The following is a 25,000-nucleotide window of genomic DNA, read 5'->3' on the forward strand; positions in this document are numbered from 1 at the left end:
ATGACTATGCATGCCATTTACATCTTTAAATATTTATGGGTTGGTCGACTCTGCATCCGTCAAGATAACAAATGTGTTTATTGAAAATACTTTTGTGTTGTAGCTTTGTCTTAGGCATTTATTTTTCATTAGAATAATCCTTGAAAATTTGGGGGAGGGGACTGGTTGATTACATCGTTCCCTGTATTTAACTGGTACTTGGTTTATCGACCCCGAAAGGATGAAAAGCAAAGTCGACCGCGGCGGAATTTGAACTCAGAACGTAGCGGCGGGTGAAATACCTATTTCTTTTACTACCCACAAGGAGCTAAACACAGAAGAGACAAACAAGGACAGATAAACGGCTTAAGTCGAGTATATCGAACCCAGTGCGTAACTGGTACTTATTTAACCGACCCAGAAAGGATGAAAGGGAAAGTCGACCTCGGCGGAATTTGAACTCAGAACGTAAGAGCAGATCGGATTACCTTTATGAAACCAGGGAAATCACAAACAACTGCTCACTTGGGATCGAGCTGAAGATATACTGCAATAACAACCACAATAAGAAGCACAACAACAACACTCCCCAACAACAACTGATTTCGTTGTCATATGTGCTTTGTCTCATAGCGATCAGTTATCTAAGATGTTTCCAGAGAGTGACCAGCAGAGAACGTATGAATGATGAGCAGAGCCGTTTTAACATCAATACAGGGACTATGGTGTGGTAAACTTTTAGACCCTAGTCTAGATTTCGAATCCTCTGTACCCCAGGATGGTTTAGCTCTCCACCCGTTAAAAAGCCACCGTTTACGGAATGAGGATAATAACGTAGCTTTCGCGCCCGTGCAACCGCCAGTCTATCGCGTGTGGTGGGTGGATTTTCAAGTTGCCACACGCATTCTTAGTAGCTTAGAGTTGGCTCGAATTAGAGATTATTCTTTGTGGCTAATGGCGTGAGTCCTGATTGGAAGAAGAAGAAGAAGAAGAAGAAGAAGAAGAAGAAGAAGAAGAAGAAGAAGAAGAAGAAGAAGAAGAAGAAGAAGAAGAAGAAGAAGAAGAAGAAGATGATGATGACAGCAGCATACGTAGATTAGCACTGCGACCTATGACGTCACTGATCACAAAACTACCACATGGATGTTATCATACACACCATAATCAGACATACTTTAGCCTTATTACTGCATTTACGTATTTATATAGAAGTAACATCACTTTGTAGGCTCTCTGATGGATGATTATATATGATGTGTTTAATGCTACTTGATTGGCTCACACCATTCACCAACAATGATTAAGATCAAACTATGTCCCAAGTATAACGGTATTGTGAGTCTCTGAACTTGTTGAACCTCGGATCAACAACGGTAAAAAATACAAAACAAAGGCAATTTCTCTCTCTCACATTCTCTCATACTCACACACTCACACAAATACACGCACGCACAAAGTACACACAGAAGTACACACACACACGCTCAAATACATACAAACACACAAAGTACACATACACAAGTACATACACAAGTACATACACACATAAGACGGTGTGGTCTCAGCAGGAACGTCTTTGATCGTAAATATAGACTAAGGTTGTGTACTGGAGTACCTCCTATTTATATTTTTCAATGCCTTAGGGGAATTTAGACTCAATACAGCAATTTAACGAAATCACAATTAATCATATAATTGCCCCTACTGCTGAATAAATTTCACATGTAACAACTCATATATCCTAATAACAGCGAACTGAGCCTGTGAGAGTCGTATGCGGCTTGTAGACAGCTTGTAAATAGATATAAACCCAATGTGTCGTCAATCGTACTCGCTCTTCATACGTTATCAACATAACCAGCAACGATTATCTTGAAGTACCTCCTTAGCTTATCAGCATTAGACTTACTTCTCTCGTATCTCCCGCATGATATTTGGATTAGCTTCGTGATATTGTGGCTCACTGTTGGCAATTACTACTGCAAAAGTGGTCGTTTTAGGAATTCTGTCATAAAAGGCGAATTAAAATTACAATTAGACGCACCGAGTCAACACACTCAACTGCTAGAAACAGAAACCTAATTTCCCTCAGTTCACACTTAATCGCATTAAGATAGGAAAAATACATAGGATACACAAACTTACATACATATATACATACATACATACATACATACATACATACATACACACACACACACACACACACATACATACATACATACATACATACATACATACATACATACATACATACATACATACATACATACATAGACGCGTATCCACATATTACTTAAGAAATAAATAGACGTCTTTGTTCCGAGGTATTCTTCATGAAATCTGACTTGGCTTGGAATTTGGGGGAGCGGACAAGTCGATTACATCGATCTCAGTACTTGACCGGTTCTTTATTTCATCGATCACAAAAGAGTGAAATGCAAAGATGACCTCGGCGGAATTTGAACTGAGAATGTAAAGAGCCGGAACAAATGCCGCAAAGAATATTCTCCGACGCTCCACTGATACTGACAGCCCTACTAATCAGGACACAGTGCAGTGTTACCCTATTAGTTAAGCACCTAAGTGAAGGGTACCACTTCAGGTGCTCATCTATCTCAGCAGCTTTGTGACACTTACGTGTGGCACGTATGCCTTCTATTTGACACTACGGGAATGTGCCGTGTGTGTGTATGTGAAGGTCTAAATGGTTTTTCATTATATCGAGATCTAGAACGAAAAAGGTGTGATATGCTTTATGGATGGAACTGACAGACGGGTAGACGTTGCGGTTGAGTGGTTTACGTGTCTAGACGGAAACAGTGGTAATAAATTTCAAACAGCAAACATAGCCGATGCATTTACCCTTGGTATAGAATGCACAATGCATATGAAAATGGGATAGGCTTCAGCTGTTTGAAACTGTGTAGCTTGTATCAGTAACAAACGAAGGCAATATGAATAGACAAAGTTTTTAAAATGTCTTTCGATGGTATTTGGTTTCATAGCTATGATATCGCCATTTCTTTATTATATGCTAGGATCTTGCTGTCTTGCAATGTTATAGTAAGTAATAGTTTTGTGGATTACAAAAGAATAAGTCTCGGGGTCGAGTTGCTCGATTAAAGGTGGTGCTCCAGCATGGCCGCAGTCAAATGACTGAAACAAGTAAAAGAGTAAAAGAGTATATATATATATATATATATTTATATATTGTCGCTCCGTCGGTTACGAGGACGAGTGTTCCAGATAATCCGATCAGTGGAACAGCTTGCTTATGAAATAAACGAGCAAATGGCTGACCATCCCACAGACAAGCGAAACCTTAATGTAGTTCCCAGGGAGATTCAGCGTGCGTGACACAGAATGTGGCAAGGCTGGCCCTTTCAATTAGAGGTACAATTTGTTTTTGCCAGCTGGATGAACTTGAGTAGCATGAAATAAAGTATCTTGCTCAAGGATACAACACGCCACCGGGTTTGGAACTCACAAGCTTACGATCATGACCCGAATGCCCTAGCCACTAAGCCACGGGCCTCCTGACAATATGTCTGCGCGCGCGTGTATGTATATATGTATATATGTATATATGTACAAAAATTCTATAATTATGAGTATAATTGTAATTAGTGTTCAGCAAAATTTGCTTCACCACATACCGAAATTTAGAAATAGCAGCTAAAAACTACTCTTCTACTATTATACTACTGTATTGCTGTCTTGGGCATATCTTATAGTAACAGAATAGTAGTTTTTAACTGCTATTTCTAAATTTCGGAATGTGAAGCAAATTTTGCTGAACCCTACTCATAATTATACTCATAATTATAGAATTTTTGTATAAGCTTACCTATAATGGTTCTTTTAACAAAACTAACTACTTGGTAAAATTATTAATTATTAATTAATTAATTAATTAATTTTACCCTTTATTACTATTGATATGTATATATGTATGTATGTACGTTCAATCTGAGGATTTGGCCGCTACTCGAACATAAATATATTATCAAAGTTTATGAAATGCATTACTGTTGCTCTATACCACAAGGCAGTAATTTTTTTAACGTGTATTGAATATCTTCATTGATTTATAGACAGCACCATTTGCATTTGTGTTGTGCATGTTTATATAAATATGAGTATATATGTGCGTGTGCGTTTGTACGCATGTGTATATGTGTATGTATTTGTGTGTGTTCAGCATGTTGGCTCAGAGTTTTGTTTCTTCTAAGATATTTACTCAACCTGAGCTAATATGCAACCAATTGTATCATCATTACTAGCAAAGTAGACAGTATATGAATGAATGGATGTTTGTCAGTTTATATACATGTGATTCTTTTATTGGGAAGGTGTGAAAAGAAAGGTTATACAGCAACAAAAGATAGCCAATTTCGTTTAGAAATATGAGTGTTTATAGCTGACATAGACAAACCAGAATTTCCTAGCGTTACAATACCACAAATAAATTAAATCAGCCTAAGCGATAACTGGTGCTTGTTTTATTCCACACTCTTGCCAATATCAAAACAAGGTGTCATTGTATTAAAAATACAGTATTGGGCTTCTAATTTATTTATTGACCCTGAACGTATGACGGACGATGTTGATCTCGGCGGGATTTGAATTCAAGGTCAGAGAGCCAAAACAAATGTAGCAGCGCATTTCATCTGAAGTTTTACCGATTCTACCAACTAACTGCCATTTATGTGTGCAATCAAGTATATATGTATGTATGTGTATATGTATGTATGTATGTATGTATATATGTATTTATGTATGTATGTATGTATGTATGTATGCATGTATGTATGTATTGTGTGCATCCATATATGTAAGTACATATATATGTGTATATATGTATATGTATAATATATATATATATATATATAATATATATATATATATATATAATTTATGTATGTACGTATATATATATATTATATTAATATATATATGTATGTATGTGTATATATATACACAATTAAAAAATAGGATAAAATCTTTATAAGAAATGATCAAGTAGTAAGCGTGAAAAACCTCATAAGGGAAAAATTTATTGATATTTCCCTTTAAATATATTTATTTATATTAAGGGCATTACTATACATAAATGCCTCACGCTAGACGAACATGCGTGTGTGTATGTAGTGATTACCGTACACAACATTAATGTTGATTTTTTGTTCATTTTTATTTGACTTGATTATGTATGCACTGACGATTAAAAAGTGCATTTTGTGCACTGGTTATGAAATCATATGATCTTCAGCTGAATCTGTTTTTAAAAGGCCCGCTTAGTGAGTTGCATTCCCTCGCTTTCAGTACAATGTGTTTATTATGGTAGTTTTGACTTTAAGAGTCCCTCCTAGCATGAGCCATTTATGAATAGTAATGCCCTTAATATATATATATATATAGATAGAGAGAGAGAGAGAGAGAGAAAGAGAGGGAGAGAAAGAGAGAGAGAGTGAGAGAAAGAGAGAGAGAGGAAATATAGATACATAGATTTGTGTCTGTATATATATGTATATATATGTTATACATTACATGTTATAAACATATGTGTATGTGTGTGTGTGTCTGTGTTTGTGTATATAGTTATATATATGTGCATTTATGTGTTTGCCTAAGTGTGTGTGTATGTAGTGATTAGCGTACACAACGTTAATGTTTTATAGAGGAGAGCAATGTCTAGAATATACTCTACTGTTGTTACAAGTGCTTGTTTTTAGTACTCGAGAGGCTTGTAACAAAATGATGTTTGTTGCTGTCATTGTTGCGGTTGTTGTTGTGGCTACTGCTTCTGTTGCCGCTGCACTTGCTGCTGCTGCTGCTCCTACACCTGCCGATGCTGTTCTTCTTCTTCTTTCAATCAGGACTCACGCCATTAGCCACAAAGAATAATCTCTAATTCGAGCCAACTCTAAGCTACTAAGAATGCGTGTGGCAACTTGAAGATCCACCCCACCACACGCAATAGACTGGCGGTTGTACGGGTGCGAAAGCTACGTTGTTATCCTCATTCCGTAAACGGTGGCTTTTTAACGGGTGGAGAGCTAAACCATCCTGGGGTACAGAGAATTAGCAGTCTAGACTAGGATCTGAAAATTTACCACACCATAGTGGGTTGCACCACGGTTCCTCTGCTTTGTAGCAGAAGTAGAAAGAAAGAGTGAAAGAAAGTTGTGGTGAAAGAGTACAGCGGGGTTCATCCCCTTCCCACCGGTGTCTTGTCGAGCTTACATGTTTTTGCTCAATAAACACTCACAATACCCGGTCTGGGAATCGAAACGGCGTTCTTACGACCGTGGGTCCTCTGCACTAACCACTGTGCCATTGCGCCTCCACACAATGCTGTTGTTTAGCCCCTAGTCCACACTAATCCAGCAGAGATATAATCAAATATATATGATGAACACGTTATTTTTGTGTTTTCTAGGTCTGTGTTCTCTTACGTGTCATTTTTCTTAATCAATACAGTAGCCGTGACACTGTATTTAGGAAAACGCATATCATCCAATATTTCATTATTTATTAAGGATAGTAGCATGTATTTTGAAGGAGATTTTGAATCATTGTTTTATAAACCGAGCGACAACGTGGAAGCTCATTTGTTGTCTACTGGAAGGCAAAGTTGAGTGGAAAATCATTTGAAATAAGATCAGCGTGTTACACAAGTGCTTAATATCCGATTAAATCCTTATATAAAATTATAGTTTTACTTCGTTTATTAGCTCTTGCTACATAAGCGATCTCAGCGGAAATTTTAGATCAGTAACATTCTGCAAAACACATATAGTAAATATTCTTGTCTCCTTTTTCATCATCTGTGTTGAATTTCATAGTCCATGTGATTGCAGATAGAAAAAACTAGACAGGTGGTTGGTTGATCTTACATGACGTCACTGGCGTGAACGGGTGCGCACACTAGCAACAATATTAGCATATGTGGGCATCATTTTCGAGAAGAAAATGCTTTCAACACGATATAAACCATGCCGAAGAAAGCAAATTTTGATTTAGAGCGGGAAGGAAAGTTAGCATCTATATTTCCACTTGAAATGAAGTTGTAAGATTCTAGTTATTTATCGGAAGATTTTATTGTTGTTCAGTTTCATCTCAGCCCTTAACATGCAGACATACGATTAATGGATTTCTATCCGAGACCATCTTTATGTTAGTACATCGTGTCTTTCGGTTTTTTTAAAAATACAAGACGCTTGTCACGCATTTTCAGCGACTGCTTTTAACAGACTGAGAGATCACACTGAGCTTCTCCATTTTATTGTCGTTATATATGTAATGAATTTAAAAATTAACTGTTTTGCTTATAGAAACAGCAATGATAATAATGAGGGTAATAATGAGCAAGGGGATAGGATAGAAGGGAGTTGAAGTATTTGGAATACACTAACGTGCAGGGAGTAATGTTTCACTTGGTGCGTTTGACAAGAATTGGATTATCGGCTTGATGTGTGTCGTGTGACCAACGGTCCAAACATTGAACATCTTTAAACATTCCATAAAAAAACTTGAAATTACAGGCTTTCAGAATATATCATATGCAATTTTATGTCCTTAATAGTTTTTGAGATATTCAATGTCAAAATGTGCCCAAGACTTCTGGAACACCCTGTATAAGAGTTGCGATGTAAATGCAGTCTGTAGATTTATTCGTACACTAACACACACACACACACACACACACACACACACACACACACACACCACGCACACACACACACAAACACACACACACACTCACACATACACACACGCACACGCACACACACATTATATATATGCATACATGCATATATATATATATACAAAAACGGACATACATACCATACATATGTATGTATATTATATATATATATATATATATATATATATATATATATATGTATGTATATATATATCACGTGATCCCGGGATCACGTGGCCGACCAGACCATCAGATGTTGTTACACATCGCTGGTCCCAATGCGTTCGCATTGTTTTAGCCTTCGAATGACGCCACCCCGCTGGCTAAGCGAGCAGGCCAGTATATATATATATATATATATATATATATAATATATATATACATATAGATAGATTGATAGATATATATACGTATATGTATACGCTTACATATATACATACACACACATATATGTGTACGAATATAGTCTTTGAGAATTAGTTTCATTCTAACATATTTCATATGAATATTGGTTAATGTCTAATAATATCAATAATTCTTCATAATATGTACGTGCTTACGTTATTTTTGCAAACGATTCTTTCATAAATAATTTCTTTTTGATTCCAGAAAACACAAGCCACGCGGCGCATTACTATCGCAATGATATGCATCCCCTATGGGACCTCTACAACGACGTAGAACAGAAAGATATGTTTCACGGGTCTTCTACAAACCAATCCCATGCATTTGCACATACGATGCTTCCAACGACAGAATTAACTCCTGAACAACATCAGCTTCTCTATTTCCGAAATCCACCGTCGTATGAAGAACACATGAAAAGATTTCTGACAAACAAGAACCAAGTTGATAATTGCCAAAACACAATGAAAAATGGATATGCTCAGCAGAATTCAACATTCAACTCTGCTTCCAGCACCATCGACATGGTTGATCCCTATAAAAGAGATTCAGATGGCTTTTTTAATCCATGTAAGTAGTGGAAAATTTGTGATTTTTGATAGAAATCTCAGACCAATTCTTCAATTCACAAAGAAAAAAAAATGTAAATGATATATTCATTTCACGTACATACACGAAATCATAAGTTACTGGAATACACACAGTGCTGGTTATGAATAAATAAATGAATGAATAAATGATGAATGAATATATATATATATATATATATATATATATATAATATATATATATATATATATATATTATTTTATGTATGTGTGTATGTGTGTTTATACAATGTATACACACACACATATATTATATTATATATATGTATGTATATATATAATGGAAAACCTCTGTAAATGGCTGATGATTGCTCAACATTTTAAAACTGTTGTAATACAATATTTAATAAAATGATGTAGCGTGAAACGATCGTACTAAATTACCGAGATATTCTTGTTGCTTATTTTGATTATAATCGCCCCATGGATTTATATGGATAACACCATACAAAATTCTGGTGCATCTAACTTAAGTACCATATTCATCTTAATCTAAATTTTGCTGAATTTATATATATATATATATATATATATATATATATTATATATATAATAATATATATATAATATATATTTATATGTATGTGTGTATGTGTGTTTATACATATGTATACACACAACATATATATATTATATATATGTATGTATATATATAATGGAAAACCTCTGTAAATGGCTGATGATTGCTCAACATTTTAAAACTGTTGTAATACAATATTTAATAAAATGATGTAGCGTGAAACGATCGTACTAAATACCGAGATATTCTTGTTGCTTATTTTGATTATAATCGCCCCATGGATTTATATGGATAACACCATACAAAATTCTGGTGCATCTAACTTAAGTACCATATTCATCTTAATCTAAATTTTGCTGAATTTAATATATTATATATATATATATTATATATATATACATACACACACACACACATATATATATATATACATACATACATACTGTATTATATCCGTATGTATTCAGTCATGCTGTGAAATGAAACCATATGAGAGTATATACCTATGTACATACATACATACATACATACATACATACATACATACATAGAAAAGAACATGCGTACATAAATACACACATACTTGCATATGTACAAGTGGGTAGCTAACGCGCATCTTACAAATACAATGTTTCAACGGAGCAGTAAAATGATGGACGAAATGTTGACAAGCATTTCGCCCGGTGTGCTATCGATTCCACCAGCTTATCACTTTTATAATAGAAGTAATATATTGAATATGATATATCAGAGAGAACTATTTCCCTATATTTAATTGCTTTTTTATGTTTTTCAGATTGTAAATGTCAATCAGGCGTCTGTTACTGTTTTGATCTAGGTAAATTTTTTATATTATCTCATTCATGACAATAATGATTTCATATTTTTCTAAAAGGGCAACCATTTAGGGGGAGGAGATGAGTCGATTACATAGACCCCAGAGTTCAACTGATACTTAATTTATCGACCCTGAAAGAATGAAAGGCAAAGTCGACCTCGGTGGAATTTGAACTGAGAACGTAGCGGCTGACAAAATACCGCTAAGCATTTCACCCGGTGTGCTAACGATCTTGCTAGCACCTCGCCTTACCATTCATGATAATAATGATAACGTCCTTATTGGTATTTTTGATGTGTCTTTTCGAAATGGCCATAAAAAAATAATAATAACAATAGGCCGAAAGATTTACTTTGATGATATCACAAGCTATCATGCGATCGCTGAAAAATAACTTTTCCTACCATTATCACAGAGTCTGAAAATGTTTTTGTGGGGTTGGTTCGTCGATTGCATCGACCCCAGTTTTCAATTGGTTCTTATTTTATCGATCCAGAAAGAATAGAACGCTATATCGCAGAAGTTCAGCTCAGAGGGTAAAGAGCATGAAATATCAAATGTATCAATAGATATGTGCATAGAAGTAGATATAAATATTGACCTACATGATATTGTGACTAGTGTTACCAAATACAGCATGGAGATTGACACATCGGTTATGACACTCTGGGAAATCTATGTCAAGATTGACAAAGGAATTTATGGAAGCGAGCCCCCACCTCTATACCTCCATACCCACACACACATACATAAGTATGTTTATAAACGCATATATGTAAAAGTGTGTGTGAGTGTGTGTGTATGTGTATGCGTACGTGTGTGAGTGTGTGTGTATGTGTATGCGTACGTGTGTGTGTGGTGTGTGTATGTGTTTCTGTTTTAATACAGAAAGACATTTGTTAAACAGTTCAGCCATTTTTGTGATTGAGTCATATATGGAAAGCCATCAAAATACCAGGATCTCGAGCTAGAACTGTCATTGGTTGGTTGATGAAAAATATAGCCAGGCACTCACACGCACACCCACGCCCCCCACGCTCATACACGCACATGCACGTACGCATATGTTTTACACGCAACACACTACGTATTATATGCACACACAGCACCACACTCACACTCAGCACTCACACTTCACACTCAACAACCACACATGCAAGCTCATACTCATTGCTTTCTTCCTTTCTTTTTTATTTGTAGGCATCTACAATCGTAAAGCAGATGATGATGATGAGACGTATCACGATCTGAAATCATATATATCTAGTAAGTAAGCCTTTAGTTATGAAATCAAAGAATAACAGTTATCCAATTTTTGGTGTCGAAATCCAAACCATATCTGAAGTACTGCTTAATTTCTACTCACCCTCCTCCCTACACTCTCCCCTCTTCCCTCTCCCCCAGTCCCTCTCCCTCTCTCGCTCTTTCTGTAAGTAGATAACTATTGGATTGGTGCATAATTATTTCGGCTTTTTTTCATCAAATTTTATTCAACAAAAACAATAACATGTAGCAAAAACATCTGTAAATGATTATTCCGGAGCATATTCACGACCTACTTCAATTACTGCTTTCAATTTGCTTGGAAGACGGTCTGATCGTCATTTGAAGATGTTTTTGTTAACATGTAGCAAAAACATATTTAAATGATTTATTCCGGAGCATATTCACGATCTACTTCAATTACTGCTTCAAATTTGCTTGGCAGACGGTCTGACCGTCATTTAAAGATGTTTTTGTTAAATATTTTTATTGTTTTTGTTGAATATAAGTTGTTGAAAAAAAACCCGCAATGATATATGCACCAACCCAATAATAGAAAAACATCTTAGTATATGTAGTAAGAGCCTTCTACTAGGATAAACAATTGTTTATTGAGCTTTCGTTGTTGGAAATCAATTTTTTTCTTTTCTTAATTGCTTCAGTGAGCTTTATAAGGGAACGTTAGTTTTAATTGTTTACAGATTTTCACTTTAGCAAAAATAACGTGTGAAATTTTATACAGGTGCTGGCATTGCTGTGTGGTTAGCAGGCTTGCTATTGCACCGGACTGATCAAAAGCTCGCGAGTTGATTCGTCAACAGCGAATCACTTACACACATACACGGAAACATACACACACGCACGCGTGTGTATACATATATATATATATATATATATATATATATATATATATATACATACATGCACGCGCACATACAGATATATTTACATATCTATATAAATACACCACATCATATATACTATATAATACATACACACACGTATATATATATATGCATCTATATATATATGTATGTATGTATATATTATATATATTATATATATATATATATAATATATATATATATATATATATAATGTATATATATTATATATATATATATATATATATATATAAGCATATTAAATCTCAGAATGCGATTGAAACAGTAATCGCTCGATAATGTAAAGTATAGAAGCCATCTTATCATGGCTAACCCCCCCTCCCCAATGTGGTTAGCCATGATAAGATGGCTTCTATACTTTACGTTATATATATATATATATATATAATAATAAATATTAGGGAATATATCCAAATTTACAGGGAAAAAAAATCAGATTTAGGATTAAATCCAATTTTATAGTAAAATATTATAAAATATTATTTGAGACAAAACCACTATTTTGCAAACAAACAAGGAAAGACTTAATCAATACATAAAAATTTAATAAATAGTCAAAAAAACCGCCACTACAATCGTTTCTTGTCTTGATCGACAATCTTCAGGTGGACTCCAATCTAAAAAATCAAAAATTTTAAAATATAAAAATAATACTTTTAAATAATTAAAGTATAAATGAAAAAATATAAGTATATAATCCATATATAACCTATATATAATCCATATCGAAAATATAGACTAATAACCACGAATTCCTAAAAAACCATGATAAAACAAAACACTTAAAAATATATAACGATAAAATCTCCCTTTGCTAAACTCTATAACAAACCTATAAAGTAAACCCCCTAACCTAAACATTCACACACAAATACACACACGTAAACCACAGACTCACGACTTATACACATACCTATACTAACTTATAAACCTCAATATACACCCAAAACCCCTCCCTCCCCACACAGACAAATTAACACATACATCCCAAAACCTAAATAACAAACCCATATACACATTCACACACAAACACACACTCACACGCAAAACACTCACACACAAAAGATACATATACTCCCTCACATATACGCCTATACATACTCACTAAACTCGACATATACAACAATACTTACACACCCACAAAAAACATTATATACATTTATGAGCTTTAACTCACCTTAGCATCTCTAACAAAACAACTTGCAGTAACCCAATCCCAATCTCTATGCCTACCTCACTACTACACTATTCCATTCACATTCCAAGCAACGCTAGTCCACCACCCGGTTATTCACGTGGCAAAACGAACACCACTCAAAATTATGAATGAAACAATGTAAAAAAAACCAACACCTAAAATAGACAAAATACCACGAATTACCTAAAAAAACCATGATAAACCAAAACTCATAAAAGCATATAACGATAAAATCTCCCTTTGCTAAACCCTATAACAAACTTATATAGCAATCCCCCTAACCTAAACATTCACACACAAAAAACCCACACGAAACCACAGACCCAAGACTTATACACAAACCTATACTAACTTATAAACCTCAATATACACCAAAAACCACTCCTCCCCACACAGACAAATTAACACATACATCCCAAATCCTAAATAACAAACCCAAATACACATTCACACACAAACACACACACACACAAACACACACACACAACAGATACATATGCTCCCTCACATATACGCATATACATACTCACTAAAACTCGATATATACAACAATATTTACACCCACACCTCATACAGATAAATAAATTATAAGTCTTTCCTTGTTTGTTTTGCAAAATAGTGGTTTTGTCTCAAATAATATTTTATATATATTATATATATAATATATACATATATATATATATAATATATATATATATATATATATATATTATATATGATATATATATTATATATATATTATATATAGAGGGCATTATACATACATGCAGGAGGCATTCTACATACACGCCATACGCTAAGAGGGACAATCAGTCATTTCTACCATTTGGTAGAAATGACTGATTGTCCCTCTTAGCGTATGGCGTTGTATGTAGAATGCCTCCTGGCATGTATGTATAATGCCCTCTATATATAAATTAATATGTTCAATAAGAAATATTATTTCGAAATTTTTTCTCTTATGAGGTTTTTACGCTATCTACCTGACAATTTCTTGTTAAGTTTTCCTTTTAAGTAGTTGTCCTTAATTGCTATATATATATATATATTATATATATATATATATATATATACTTTATTTTAAGCAGCAGAAACAGAAAAATCAACAAAGATTCAACAATATATAATATATATATATTATATATAATATACATGTATGCATATATGTATATATGTTACAGAACGTCATAGGATCGGGAAGAAGTGACTGGTTGCCATGTATCAGTCTGTATATATTGTTAAAATAACGGTGCGTTGAGTATTTCTATCGCTTTCGAAAGTAAAATATAGTTAAATCTATAAAGATTTCGTAGACCTAATTAATAGCAAAAATAAGTATATCTAATTAATGTTTGTATATTTGTTCTTTGTGTCGATATCTTTATAGATGTTTTACCCCTTACATTCTCAAGTTGATTTTTAATTTATTCTCTTCATTTTGTAGCTAGCGGTCAGGTTCAGTTATGGCAGTTTTTACTTGAGTTGCTATTGGATGACACGAATACTTCTTGCATCAAATGGGACGGCGGTCGTGGAGAATTCCGTATGGTGGATCCAGAAGAAGTTGCTCGAAAATGGGGCAAAAGAAAGAACAAACCAAGTATGAACTACGATAAACTGAGCCGCGCTTTGCGTTATTATTACGAAAAGCAGATTTTATCAAAAGTTCAAGGCAAACGCTACACTTACAAATTCAACTTCAAAATGATACAGCAGGCGCAGAAATGCTCGTCTTCGACAGGAAGCGGAAGTGATTCCGGTTCCCCTTATCGGAGCCCAAGCAGCCCATACAGCATGGAAACGTATTCCTGTTATGACGGAGCTGTCCCAAATGTTGGCGGGTATTCGATCGTTCAGCACAACACATACGCCCAGCAGCCTGCCGTTGATATGTCCTACATAGATAACCATCTATCATCATATAGAAAACAGAATATGAATACAGTTTATCAAGCGAACATGGTGCCATTAGAAAACACATTCCCAGACACTTTAATGCCAATAACAGCATCGACAAGCGAAACCGTGTATGACACATACGGTTCACAAACACAATATACATATTTGTAACATTTATTAATAGTTAATAATAAAATATATATTCCCCCCCCCCCAAAAAAAAAAGAAAACAATTAAATGGATATGATAATGGAAGTGATATGCAATTTATTTAATAAAATACATTTATATAAATAACTTTCCAAAGGAAAGGATATATATTAAAGACATAAGCATATCTTTCTTTATCCAGAAGGATACCTGAATTAAATCAAGTCATTATATGCTCTCGTGAAACGGACTAAATACAAGAATGTGTAAATATTAACTGAAAAATCTGTGAATCTAAACAATATCTCTTGCGTGCAAACAATCTATTGCAAAATGTGTCAAAATATATTTTGTAAAAATTAGCAAAAGAAAATACATTTTTATCGTTTGTTAAGAATTATTTATAAATTATAACTCCAGCCATAAGTTTGAACCTAAACTTGGTGATGTATTTCATTGTAGTTCGTCGACATGCAAAGATCTGAATTCATCTGCAGTTCAAATTAATATTTGTACCACGTAGACGGTTTGTGTATGTTCATATTTTAGATCAATTCAAATATCTGTGTGCAATATTGTATAGAAATAGGCGCGAATAATTAGCATTTTAAAAATAAACAATGAAGTTAAATCCTCAGACACGTGATTTGTTAACATCGATAATTTATTTTCTAATTATACCCAAATCTACGCCTGGTGTAAAATGGATCGTATCAATCCTGTTAGCAATGAATTCGTGGGCAAAACGTCTTCGTCCCGCGAAAATATAGCTTCGAAAATATGGAATTTAGCCAGTTTGATTTCAAATATATCCTGAATGAAAATTGTATCTACAAGATTTCATCTGCACCTAACTGGGAATAATCACGTGACACATTTGACCGATTTGATATCATAAACTAGAAAATGAATTTTAAAAAAGTAGTGGTTTTAAGCTTCATTTCTACGTTGGAAATAACTACCATGTTCCTTTAGACGATTGATATTTGTGTTAAGTGATGGAATAAATAATACAAGATGTCAATAACTCAAGAGTAAGAATTCCCACAAATTAATATAAATATGCTAATAAACCTCTCCTGCTATCAGTTCAGGAATATCAACTTTAAATTATATTAAGACACTTCCAAGACAGCACACACCACAGCCTACTAAAAACGAAATCTTTTCAATTTCCCACAACTTTTAAGCTTTGCGATTTCTAACGATCTCTTATATATATCGATCTCATCTATAACGTTGCGAAATCAGCATCGTAAAGACTGAAACACTGTCCCACCATAAAATTGAAGTGTGACTTCAATTTCATTGGTGTGTATAACTTTTGCTCAATCAACAATTAAATAAATTCCTGATAAGACTCTTTTCTACAATCGAGCAAAAATCCCTTTCGATTAACTTTGTTTCATGCAGAGCATAGATGTTGAATGTAAACATCAAACACATAAATCTCATTCATTAAAAAAGAAAAATTATAAAAACTACAAGCGATGTCTCTCCTTGTTTAATCACTTTTTTTAATGTGACTTTCAATGCAACGGTGTATTTGTCTTTTTCGCTCTTTTGTACAATAGGATATGTTTGTGCATATGAGTGTCTATGTGTGTATGTATGTGTGTGCGTGTGTGTGCAAGATAGAGAGATAGTGTGTATGTGAAAGAGAGAAAGAGAGAGAGAGAGGGAGGGAGGGAGAGTGTGTGTTTGTGTGTGTGCATGCGTATGCGTACACACACATATATACATGTGTGTCAGAAAAAAAGTTTGTGTGAGAATGTGTGTGAAACAGAGTGTTTGAGTATGAGTGTGCGTGTGTGTATGTGTGTGTGTATGAGAGAGAGAGAGTGAAAGAGTGAATATGTGTTTGTGAGGGAGAGTGTACCTATGTGTGTGTACGTGAGAGAGTATGTGAGAGTATGTGTGTGTGAGCTTGTGTGCATTAGAGAGTGTGTGTGAGAGAGATATGTGTAAGTATGTGTGTGAGGGAGAGTGTATCTGTGCGAAAGAGAGAGAAAGTGTGTGTGTATGTCTGTGTATAAGTGTGTGTGTGTGTGTGTGTGTGTGTGTGTCCGTGTATGTGTATGTATGCAAAATACACAAACATGCATATGTTTATACAAAGAGCATTATGTTGGTTTTAGACGTAGATTTACAAATTTATATGCAACATCTATCTATCTATTGGGTTGTCCGGAAAGTTCGTGCCGATTTTTAAAAGAAAGAAAAAGGTCAATAAATACTTGCCATTACATTTTCAATCAACCAAATATGAACCATTTTGTTGCACAGTGCGTCTCCATCTTTCCTTTAACTTGAAAATACCCTCTTCCCAGAATTGAGGTGGTTTCATGGCAAAGAATTCATCAAGGTATCTCGCACGTCATCCAAGGAATTGAAGTTTTTACCATTAAGACTATTCTGCAGAGACTTGAATAAGTGGAAATTCGAAGGAGCAATATCTAGTGAATATGGAGGGTGGGGTAACACCTCCCAGCCGAGCTGCAGCAATTTTTGTCTGGTTCCCAAAGCATCAAGTGCCGAAAATGAACTTTCTTATCTTCCATTTTAAAGGGTTAGAGATTTAACACAGGTTATAGGAACATAAACCTTCTTCCATGAAAAGATAGCTTAAACTGTGCTCTAAATAGAGGTGTAGGCAAATCCTACTTTATGGACTCAACCATGTTCTAAAATAAATCGAAAGGTAAGCTACTATAAATCGACACGAACTTTCCGGACAACCCAATATTTATTTGTTTGTCGGTCTGTCCATTTGTCTATCTATCTATCTATCTATCTATCTATCTATCTATCTATCTATCTATCTATCTATCTATCTATCTATCTATCTATCTGTCTGTCTATTAGTCTGTCTGTTTGTTTGCCTGCCTGTCTGCTTCAATTGCTAATTATCTATATGTCATGTTCACTAACACGTGTCAGTGTGTTTGTGTGCGTCTGTGCTTGTGTGTTTATGTACCTGTGTGCTTGTGTGCCTATGTGATTGCGTGCCTGTGTGTTTGTGTATCTGTGCGTTTGTGCCTGAGTGTTTACGTACGTTCTATTGCGCATGTGTTCGTATCTTAGTTGTATTATCGTTTGTATGTGTGTGTACATATTATAAATTATAACTAAAATTGTATATGTGTTTAGGTATAACAGTTAGAAAGAAAATATTACTAGATTTGACACTTGCTGAGCATAGTGGATGAAAAACCGAAATGGTTTATAAACTCTTTGTCGAAAACTTCATATTACTTGGTGTCTAAAAGAAAATATACGTCAATTTCCAGTGTTCCAATGATTTTCCATTGTCATCGAATCTTTATGATAAATAGTATGAATAATTTTTGTTCATTTATTTATTTTAAACAATATTTGTTTTTACTTTGAAATATCATACATTTTAACATTTGAACTCGAAAGACAAAAACAACTAGAAATGCGAGTGATGTTTGTCGTAAGAACAAAGCATGTAAATGGGATGATATGTGTGTGGAGTGGCTGTGTATTAAGTAGCTTGCTTACCAACCACATGGTTCCGGGTTCAGTCCCACTGGGTAGCACCTTGGGCAAGTGTCTTCTACTATAGCCTCGGGCCGATCAAAGCCTTGTGAGGGGATTTGTTAGACGAAAACTGAAAGAAACCCGTCGTATATGTATATGTATGTCTGTGTTTGTACCCTCCCAACATCGCTTGACAACCGATGCTGGTGTGTTAACGTCCCCGTAACTTAACGGTTCGGCAAAAGAGACCGATAGAATAAGTACTAGGCTTACAAAGAATAAGTCATGGGGTCGATTTCCTCTACTAAAGGCGATGCTCCAGCATGGCCGCCGTCAAATGACTGAAACAAGTAAAAGAGTACAGAGTAAGAGTATATTGATGATGATGATGACACTGACGACGATAATGACGATGATGATGATGACCACCGACAGCGATGATTACGCTGATAACAAAAATAAATGCGCACTTTTAAAGCTTAGCCAGGCTCATGGGCCTGGTTTCCCGGTTTCTATGGCGTATGAGTACCCCAGCTGGACGGGGAATGTTACTCATTTTTGCCAGCTGAGTGGACTGGAACAACGTGAAATGAAGTGTTTTTGCTCAAGAATACAACGCATCGCCCTGTCCAGGAATCGAAACCACAATCTTACGATCATGATGCTGACACCCTAACCACTAATCCACGCGCCTCCACAAAGTTGACATACCATGAAGGAAAAGGACAGGAATATTATCTGCATATGGAGATAAGAGGTGTGTGTCGTGGACATCAGTTTCAGGCTCAATAAACATCATCAGCACGCCGAATATCCAACCTAAGCCACGCATCTCCACAATTACGCTGATACTTGCATTAAAAACGTGTCAGGTCAGCCATGATCGAGTAGACTTACCAAAGGCATTTCAACATTGACCGCTCAGAACCATAATATTTAAAATATTCTTTATGAAGACAATAAAGAGTGAGTTGAGAGAGTTTCTAACGGATCGAGCGATTACGTTGCCGGTGGTGTTGAGGATAATAATGATGATGGTGATGGTCATTGTCGTAGCCATCACCGTGGAGAAATTTCTGTTATTATATGATATGGTTTAGCCAAAACAACAACGGCAACAACAAAACCACGAAAAATTGCAAAAAAAAAAAAAAGAGAGAAAGGCATTAAGACGTTTTTATAAAACTATTCATTTTAAATGATTTTAACTGTTTCTCTTTTGTTTGTTTTATAAAATACAATGTAATATTAATACAATGCAATATCTTGGAGTTTTGAGGTTTCTGCTGATTCGTTCATATCATGCTAACAGTGAACATCACTACAAGGAATGAAAACCGCAACATCTAGGCAAACAATATTGTCGTTTTTGTATGCCACCTTTTGAAGGAACGGGTTTCCCCCCAAAGCATTAAAATTTCCACTCCGAGTTATTGAAACGTGGAAGGCTAGGGCAACAGCACTTTCATTTTTGAAGGATAAAGAAGACGAATAACGAGTCATTCCATTCCACACAGCAAACGAAATCTCGACATTCTACAACACCACCCCAGATCATTATTGGCCATGTGGCATATGTAGCCCTACACGTTCTTGACGCGCCTTTTGATATCAACATTAACAAAAATTGATGAAACAAATATATCGATGGAAATAGAAGTGTTTCAACAGGGATGTAATAAGTGCCCATAAATTCCACATTGTTCACAAAGCAAACACACAGTTATGAACATACTGATTCACTTGTTAACACCGTATGAGTCGAGCAATCAGGAGTAAAGTATTTGGTGATAACGAAGAGTTTCGGTTGCAAAAGGAGGTGACAGGAATATAAATCACTGTTCTACAGAGAGTAAGCTTGGCGTCTTATCAACTGCAAAATATTCAAATTATCAATTTAAGTTTTATATTCATATATAATTCCTGCATTCGGCCCGCAATTTCTAGCGAAGACTAGAAGCGATCTCATAACACACAGCGTATCTTGGGCATTTTAAATATGGTGGAATTCATTTCTCGCCGAGTCTTTAGGTTTTCCCCCTGTTAATCCGTATATGAGTGTCGGGGAAATTGTAGACTGGCGGCGTCAGTTTCACGCCCAGAATTTGCTTAAGAGTAGGGCAAAGTTGGTGGATCTCTTCTGTGTGTGTGTGTGTGTGCATGTACACACACACACACACACACACACACACACACACACACAAAGAAGATTGAAAACGCCACTATATAAGATACATTTTAATTTTCTTAGAAATTTTACACGTTTCGGTTCTTCTTGAAAAAAACCAACCTTAACAAAAATATTTTTAAAAGTTAAGTGTAATATAAAAGTTCATAATTGTTTCTTACTAGTCTCAACAGAATCCACGTGGTGGTTTTTTTGTGGGGGAGAGCATAATAGCTGACTCGTGTGTTGACTAAAGTTGGGAAAATGACCAGTGGCCGAAATAGCAGTACTAGCAGTGACTGTTGGTCGTAGTAGTAGTGACCATGGTGGTGATGGTTGGAGTTGCAGCAGTTCATTATATATATATATATATATATTGACGAACGGGAACGTGAAATTCCGAGTAACAGGTTGGTTGAATTTCTGCTGCTTTTAAATAAAGCATATTACTCTACCCCTGGTATTTGAGTACTCTTTTTCCACCTTGTTTCACATTTATGTGTTTACTCCGGTATATATATCTATCTATCTATATATATATATATATATATATATATATATATATATATATATATATATATATATAGAGAGAGAGAGAGAGAGAGAGAGAGAGAGAGTGAGGGAGAGAGAGAGAGAAAGAGATAGATAGATAGATAGATAGATAGATAGATAGATAGATAGATAGATAGATAATCCATATATATTTTACATATATGTACGCATGTGCGTGCAGGCGTGTGTGTGTGTGCCTGTATGTTTATACGCATTGTTGCGTATATGAATGTGTATATGTGTACACACACATATACACACGCACAAACACACACAGACACGCAGAAACACACACGCACACGCACAAACACACACACACACATGCACAAACACACACATATATACACACACATAAATATGTATATATATAGGCGCTGGCGGGCTGCGTGGTAAGTAGCTTGCTTACTAACCACATAGTTCCCGGTTCAGTCCCTCTGCGTGGTACCTTGAGCAAGTGTCTTCTACTATAGATTAGGGCCGACCAAAGCCTTGTGAGTGGATTTGGTGTGTGTGTACGTGTGTGTATGTGTGTCTCTGCCCCCCCCCAATCATCGCTTGATAACCGATGTTAGTTTGTTAGGCAAAAGTGACCAATAAAATAAGTACTAGGCTTGCAAAAAATAAGTCCTGGGGTCGATTTGTTCGACTAAAGTAGGTGCTCCAGCATGGTTACAGTCAAATGACTGAAACAAACCAAAGAATAAAAGAATACATATATGTAAATATATAAGTATGTAATTATATAAATATATAAATATATATATATATATATAATATATATATATATATATATATATTATATGTGTGTGTGTAATTGTATATTTGTATGTATGTAATTGTATATTTTAAGTGTTTCATTCTTTCTGTTTATGTTATTGATTCAGTTTACAGTTATCAAAAGTCATTGTTGCCGAAGGTGTTTATAACTAGATTCAACTTCCGCTTTTACTTAACACTAGAAAAATTTGTTTGTGTGACAGGAATGGTGGAGAGAGAACCATCAGTGTACATGTTCATATAATACAACCTATGCACATATTGTTACTGTTTATTGAGGAGACAGAATGTCGACATCATAAAACAATTAGTTCATTCCAGAAGTTTTCAGACTTTTTGGGTGGGAGAGACGTTTATTTATTTCAAAGAAGTACAAAACCGTTATCACCTCCAAAACTGGATCCTCTGACTTCAATATAATTGTTGCAGCACTCCAGTCGGAGAAGGTCCCATGGAAGTCTTCCAAAATGAAGGTGGCCAGGATCCTTGTCTGAGCCGCTTTCATCTTTTCAATGTCCTCAAAACGACTGTCCCTGAGGTCCTCCTTCAGCTTCGGAAACAACCAACTGGCACAGGGAGCAAGATCAGGAATGTTGAGGGGGTGAGGCCCAGTTTTGCTGCCCATCTCTGCCTAGTAGTTGGTTACCTGTATGCTCGGCATTGAGCACCCTGGGTGGAGGGGAAACAAAAACACTTTGCATAAATTTTGTGGACGTTTAGATCTTCACGTATCATTCGGTGTACAGTTGTCACCCCATATACAATCTCTACGCTTATTATCTTTAGAGAGACACATCGACGGTCTTCATCCAGAAAATTGTCAATTTTCTCAACCAGCTCGGCGGAATTTGAACTCAGAACGCAGCAGCAGACGAAGTACTGCTAAGCTTTTCGCCCGGTGTGCTAACGTTTCTGCCTGTTCGCTGCCTTTACAGGCATGGGAGAATGAGATGTGTGTTTGCTATGCACATAGTACATTCTGCATATTCATAATTTTGTTGACAATGATTTCAAAATTTCCCTAGTAGTGGCTTATTCAAACTATTTGAATAAGTCATATAAGGCAAAATCTCGAAATCAATGTCAGTAAAACTGTGATATAAACAAAGCTACGCATACCACGCATCCTTTAGTTAGCCAATGTTCATCGACTTATGCATAAAAAAATATCTTGAAATATGTGTGCATGTGTATGTGTGTGTATAATAGCTGGTGTACTGATGACGCGTATTGAAGTAGAAACACATATTCACAGCTGTTCGTTTATCTCCGGATAAGAAGAGACTGTATTTTATTGAACTGCATGTTAAGTCCGGAGGATTTTGGCTTCTTAGTATTAACTAGCTCAAACGCTATGCATTACAAAACAAGGTGTAAGATTCGGCGAGCCAAGTTTAGAAAATGGTTTCCGTTCCTGGTTGACACCATATTATTTCAAATTCACTTCTCTAAACTTAAGAACAATATCAACATTCTACAATCTCTTTTCACTTGGATTCGCGCATTCTTTCTTTTTTTTAACTGATTAGATCGTAGAGCAGGACACCACTAAAGAAAACTTGAGATTTAAATAATAATTATATGCATAGAGATAAACTTCTAGATATACTGGAAACAACATTATGCATGACAGAGTGCGATCTCAATGTTTCATATGTTACACACTCAATCATCAGTAGAGAAAGAGGTCTTATGGTCACACATATATGAATTAATGTAAGATGATGTCATTCTTTGGTATTCTAAACGAAACGTAGCGGAATTAAATACATGTTTATACCCAATATTTCTTTATGAATAGCCGTATATAGATTAACTTTATAGAGTGCTCTACTTTGTAAAGGGGATATTAAATATAGCATTAGATTCGTTATTAGTAACGAAAGAAGTATTAGTTCAAAATATCCTTTATATTTTGTACGGTAGAAAGTCAGAAAACTGCGTTATTTGTTACTAGAAAGTATCCCTTTTATAGACGTTTAGAGCCAAAAAGTAGAGGAATGTATCTGGCTTTCTACAATATATCCATGTTAAGTAAGATATACGGAATGCTATTTTGAACTAATACTGTTTTAATCGCTAAGAACAAATTTTTACTCAGCCTGCCTCCTATTTGCAACTCTAGTGATTTGTTAATCAGTTTTCCTTATATCAGGCGATATGTCTAATCATGCGCTTGCTAGTGAATATTTGCCACTGAATACACTCATTTAGCTTGACACATTTCTTCAGATACTGATAAACTCTGTCACTTTTAACACCATACGTCTAGAAAAATTACTTTCTCGAAATGACTACCGCAGTTTTCTGGCGTTCTCCATTTTCAGTTAAAGACATATATAATGTTATTTAATCAAGACTTGAAATATATGCGGTTCTATATTTTATTGATATACTAGCAATGCATCCTGAATAATAATAATAATAATAATAATAATAATAATAATAATAATAATAATAATAATAATAATAATAATAATAATAATAATAATAATAATAATAATAATAATAATAATAATAA

At 35.0% G+C, this 25,000-nt stretch overlaps 1 protein-coding gene across 1 annotated transcript in view; it reads left to right on the plus strand.

Annotated features, from left to right (window-relative positions):
* The window catches only part of LOC115211612 (ETS homologous factor), a 27,361-nt gene extending 10,397 nt beyond the window's left edge, over positions 1 to 16,964 (plus strand). The window contains exons 2-5 of the mRNA XM_029780208.2: positions 8,303 to 8,668; positions 10,023 to 10,064; positions 11,265 to 11,330; positions 14,875 to 16,964. Of these exons, the coding sequence (XP_029636068.1) occupies positions 8,303 to 8,668; positions 10,023 to 10,064; positions 11,265 to 11,330; positions 14,875 to 15,500 (1,100 nt within the window). The 3' untranslated portion in view covers positions 15,501 to 16,964. The remainder of the gene's footprint in view (positions 1 to 8,302; positions 8,669 to 10,022; positions 10,065 to 11,264; positions 11,331 to 14,874) is intronic.
* Positions 16,965 to 25,000: the final 8,036 nt, after the last annotated feature.

This window comes from Octopus sinensis, linkage group LG5 (assembly GCF_006345805.1).
Source record: "Octopus sinensis linkage group LG5, ASM634580v1, whole genome shotgun sequence".
Classification (NCBI taxonomy): domain Eukaryota; kingdom Metazoa; phylum Mollusca; class Cephalopoda; order Octopoda; family Octopodidae; genus Octopus; species Octopus sinensis.